This window comes from Orycteropus afer, unplaced genomic scaffold (assembly GCF_000298275.1).
Source record: "Orycteropus afer afer isolate SDZICR_OR568_19922 unplaced genomic scaffold, OryAfe1.0 scaffold00739, whole genome shotgun sequence".
Taxonomy (NCBI): domain Eukaryota; kingdom Metazoa; phylum Chordata; class Mammalia; order Tubulidentata; family Orycteropodidae; genus Orycteropus; species Orycteropus afer.
In genome coordinates this window covers 812,595-817,317 of record NW_006922326.1, presented here as the reverse complement: position 1 = coordinate 817,317, position 4,723 = coordinate 812,595, and the positions used below count along the sequence as shown (strand labels likewise).

Here is a 4,723-nt window from a genome sequence, read left to right as displayed (position 1 = left end):
TTCTGGTCTCATAGTTGTATAGGCTGCAGATCGGATGGTGTACCAGTTGCTAGGACTAATTGTTTCCATGAATTTTGGTTTTCTTCATTGTTCTTCGCTCTGGACGAGGAGAGACCCATCGTTGCATCTAGATGGCAGCTTGCTAGCTTTTAAGATCTTAGTCACTACTTGCCAAAGTAGGAGGGGAACAGTATTTTGTATAGTATGTTATGCCAATTGCAATTGATGTCCCCTGCGACTATGGTCCTAAGCCTGTAGGTTCAACTACTCAGTCTCCAGATGAGTAACTTTTTAAAAATTATTAGGAAAGTAGTTTTGATGTCATGAAGCTCTTTTAGGAGAGAAGGACACCAGTTGTCCCTAAACCACCCTTTGAGAATCACTATACTTGGATAGTCATTCTTTTTTTTTTTCCTCCCTGGGGTAGATACATTTATTTTTGGTAACATACATTAAGTGGCACTAATTACACAGTAACTATAAGGTAACTGGCGTGAAACCACAACTGTAACTTTGTCACAGCTGCAAGGAACTTGGGCTTTTCTGGCTGAGCACATTTTCAAAAAACTGGATGCCTGCTTCAGAACAAGGGCAGTAAAACCCATTTCAGAGGAAAGGTCTCAGCTGTGACTCACCGGAGTGTCTTGCAGCTGACAGATAAGAGGCAAGACATGTTAGTTGTAAAGTAGTTAGAGCCTAATTCACAAAAGTTACCAACTTTTTCTCTTTCTAGAAAGAAGCAAGAAGTTAAGAAATTCCTTGAATTAGCACCTGGTGTGTCAGGTGGGAGTGCAGAGGAAAGCTGTTAGAGTAGTGTCAGAGGGACCCTGGTGGGCCAGAAGGGTTGTACATCATTAACATTCATGGTTGGCTTCTAAATACTGGTAGCAAGATGACTTCTGGTTTGTAATGTTAGGTAAATTATAGATAAATGAAAAATGCCAGTAATCCACACACTAAGATTAATAAACAGCACTTCAAAATTAGCCGCATGAGGGCTGTGCTTGCAGCAAGGTTTCATAAGACAACGCACCCAGATTTTTTCTTTCCATGTCTGGCTTGCAGAGCCGCTCTTGGGGCCATTTCAAAAACCTCCCTCATTCCATCTTTGATCTTTACTGAGCACTCCATGTACCCAAAAGCACCGATCCTATTTGCCATATCTCTGCCTTCTTCAGGCTTTACTGGCTCCTGCTTCATCTTGGCTAGCTCCCACCTTGTGTGCTCATTATTCCGAAGATCCTTCTTGTTCCCAACCAGGATGATGGGCACATTGGGACAGAAATGCTTGACTTCTGGGGTCCATTTTTCCAGGATGTTTTCTAAACTATCAGGGCTGTCAATGGACAAACATATCAGTATAACATCTATGTCTGGGTAGGACAGGGGTGTCAGAAGATCATAGTCTTCCTGCCCCGCTGTGTCCCACAAAGCCAATTCTACCTGCTTTCCACCCACTTCAGTATCCCCCACGTAGTTCTCAAACACTGTGGCCACATACATCTCAGGGAACTGATCTTTGCTGAAGACTATGAGCAAGCAGGTCTTGCCACAGACTCCATCACCAACAATCACTAGTTTCTTCCTGATGGCAGCCATCACTTACAAATGTGCTGTGAAATGCATGGCCTGTTCTACAAAGTACCTTGAACTTCTCAGATGAAAGGCACTCTGGCCGTGAGTCTGAGTCTGGCCTCTTTGTGCTGAGGGAGGACACCCCTTGATGAGTCAGGAGCTCTCGAAGCTGCTGGCGGGTAGCTGAGGTGGCTCTGCATAATCATTCTTATGCATAGAAAATGTGAAGCTTTTTTCTGTAGTCAGTGCCAAAGTTACATGAGACACCCTCTGGTATCATAGTGCCTAAGGCACTTGACTGCTAACCAGAAGGCTGGTGGTTCAAACCCACCAGCCACTCCTCGGAAGGAAGATGGGGCAATCTACTTCCGTAGTGATACTGCCTCGGAGGGGTTGCTGTGAGTCAGGTCCGACTCGACAGCACATAACAACAACAACAGTAGTATAAGTATGCCTGGTCATTTAGTCTAGTCTAGCTTGGTTATTACTGCTTTGAAGAAACCTTCCATTTGAAATTGTGAAGGCCAAGTGTGGAAGTATTTCATATATGTATATAAGTTTGTAAGTTATAATTTCCCTTAATGTAAATGGCCATTTTGTAAATAAGGATACAGAATACATTGAACATTTTGTATGTCAGTAGACAACTTTTCTCAAAGACCCTTAAAGGATATTTTACAGCCCTCGTTAATTTATAGAGGTCTTGAGTTTTGTGTTAGTTTTAGAATGATTCATTCTTATTAGTTCCTTCCTTAAATTGGTATAATTCTGTATTTTGAGAATTCTTCCTGTGCATAAGATTTTGCATATTCTTTTTGTACTCTTACACTTTGATTTTTTAGATAATATTTATTACATTTGTATTTTTCTATTGTGTGTTTTTGTTTTGATTTTATTTAAGCTTCACTCATTCAAGTCTCTCTCTCTCTTTTTTTTTTTTTTCCTTTTCTTTGTAGCCTCCACGGTGTGGATTGTGAACAAGTTGGTTTTGTATCACGTGTTCATTTGTAAGTTTGGTTGTTTTGATGCCTTAAACATTCATGTTAATAGATCAGCACTGTCCAATAGAAATATAATGCAAGCTACATAATGTAATTTAAATTTTCTAATAGCCACAGTTAAAAATAAAAAGAAACATGAGATTAATTTTAATATATTTTTAACCAAATATATTAAAAATATTATTTCAACATGTAAAATTTATATGAGATAGTTTACATTCTTTTTTTCATACTAAGTTTTCAAAATCTAGTATTTATTTTATACTTAAAACACATCTCAATTTGGACTAGTCACATTTCAAGTGCTCAGTAGCCCCATGGCTAATGGCATCCATATTGACTAGCACAGATATAGAAAGTAGCTATATAGTCTTGTCAGTGCAAAAAAAAAAAAAAAGAAGTCCATTAGTAAAGCTAGAAAATTACATTTCTGCAATGAGAAAAAATGGAAAACAGTGCCAGTATGAAATGAAGTCTTTCAGCTACCAGTACATCTCCTCATCTCTTACAACCTATATTGTGACAAACCTTAGGAAGCAGTGGGGTATAAAGAGAAGATTGAGGGGTGTCAAGTCCCTATGGTCTTATGGTTGATAAGGACCATGAGGCAGGAATTAGATGATTGAACACTGGGCTTTGGTAGATGCCTTGCTCTGGATTATATGTTTAACCTGTGGTAATTCATTTAATCACCACCACAACTCAGTAAGGTTAGTATCATTGTTCCTAATATATACATGGAAACCAAGGTCAAGAAGTTAACTAAATTTCTCTGGTGACAAAGATGGTAAGTAATAGTAAGTGCTCTCTGATTTTAAAGGCTTTGCTCTTTCCAAACACACTATTTTATATGTTCTTCAAATCAGATTCTTGTCTTAACTCTATTTCTAGTTCCATGACCTTGAATAAAAAGTCAGTTTGCCTCTGGACCTTAGTTCATCTATCGAATTAGAGTTGGTCTGGTCCTGAGAGACTTCACTGAGAAGATGGATTGGGATTAGAAGTGCTATTGCTAGGGAGAAGGGTGTCCCTGGACCATTAAAGGGTCAGATTTTTTATATTGGCTCCATTAGCACCAAGCAAAAGGGGGTGGTAATAATAAGCCTTAACATTATGGAGCCATATACTGTTGTAAACGCTTTACACGTATTAGCTCCTTTAATCCTCACAGCAGCCTATGAGGTAGGTTCTACTGATGTTAGTGTTCTCATTTTAGAGATGAGGACATTACAGCACAAAGTAGCTAAATAGCTTGCCCCACAGTCACACAGCTAATTAGATGTAGAACCAGGACTCAAGCCTGGACAACTCACTCCAGACCTGTGCTCTGAACTCACTACTGCCATCTCGAGATGATATCATGTTGGTCAGTTAATCACTGAGTATTTCACTGTTTTCTCCTTACACACATGCTTCCTGTGAAAGTATAAAATACTGCTGCTGCTCTAAAGCTGTTAGTCTTGTTGATAGATGCACTAAGCTTTTTCATGTAGAAAAGAATTTTCTGCATATTCCCTAGCTGTCAGAAAATACTTTTAGAAGTCACTTTATATCAGGTAAACTTCATAAATGCATTGCCGAGACTTTGAAAGTAGCTAGAGTTTTATTTTCGCTTACTCTCTATGTGGTTCCTATGAGTTGGAATTAACTTCATAGCAGTGGGTTTTTTTCCTGTATGTGTGTTTGTGTGTGTGTGTATGATGTACACATCTGTAAAAACATAAAGATTAGGGGAATACATGAGAATTCTATGATTAAAAGAAATTTAAGAGATAATCATATCTAATGCCCTCATTTTACAGGTGCAGAGATAAGGCCAAGGAAATTTGAATAACTTAATTAAAGTAGAAAATTTCTGTTTTAATGCTATTATTAGTTAAGACTTCTGGTTACAAGTAGAAGAAAATCAACCTCAGAAAGGATTTCCAACCAAGGTAAGGATTTCTCTCAGAGACCAAAGGCAGGAATAGACGTAGACCTAAGGCCTGGAAAAATGAAGCCTGAGGGAGCACTCCTTGTCTTCTCGTCTTGACTTCTTCTGCACATCTGCTGTTCTGCTCCCGTGGCAGGCAGAAGTTGGTGCCCACAGCTACTCTCTGACATACTGCGGTCAGACACAGAGCAGTTCTCTCTTTCTCTTTTCTTTT

General features: G+C 39.0%; 1 protein-coding gene across 1 annotated transcript; it reads right to left on the bottom strand.

Moving 5' to 3' along the window:
* Nucleotides 1–1,017: 1,017 nt before the first annotated feature.
* LOC103211423 (transforming protein RhoA-like) lies at nucleotides 1,018–1,599 on the bottom strand. Its single transcript, XM_042783208.1, has one exon. It carries the CDS (start codon nucleotides 1,597–1,599, stop codon nucleotides 1,018–1,020), a length of 582 nt encoding a protein of 193 aa, XP_042639142.1.
* Between the last annotated feature and the right edge of the window lie 3,124 nt (nucleotides 1,600–4,723).

What these genes read in the sequence shown, in the direction of transcription:
- LOC103211423 (XM_042783208.1), bottom strand. Translation starts at nt 1,599, where the DNA reads ATGGCTGCCATCAGGAAGAAACTAGTGATTGTTGGTGATGGAGTCTGT.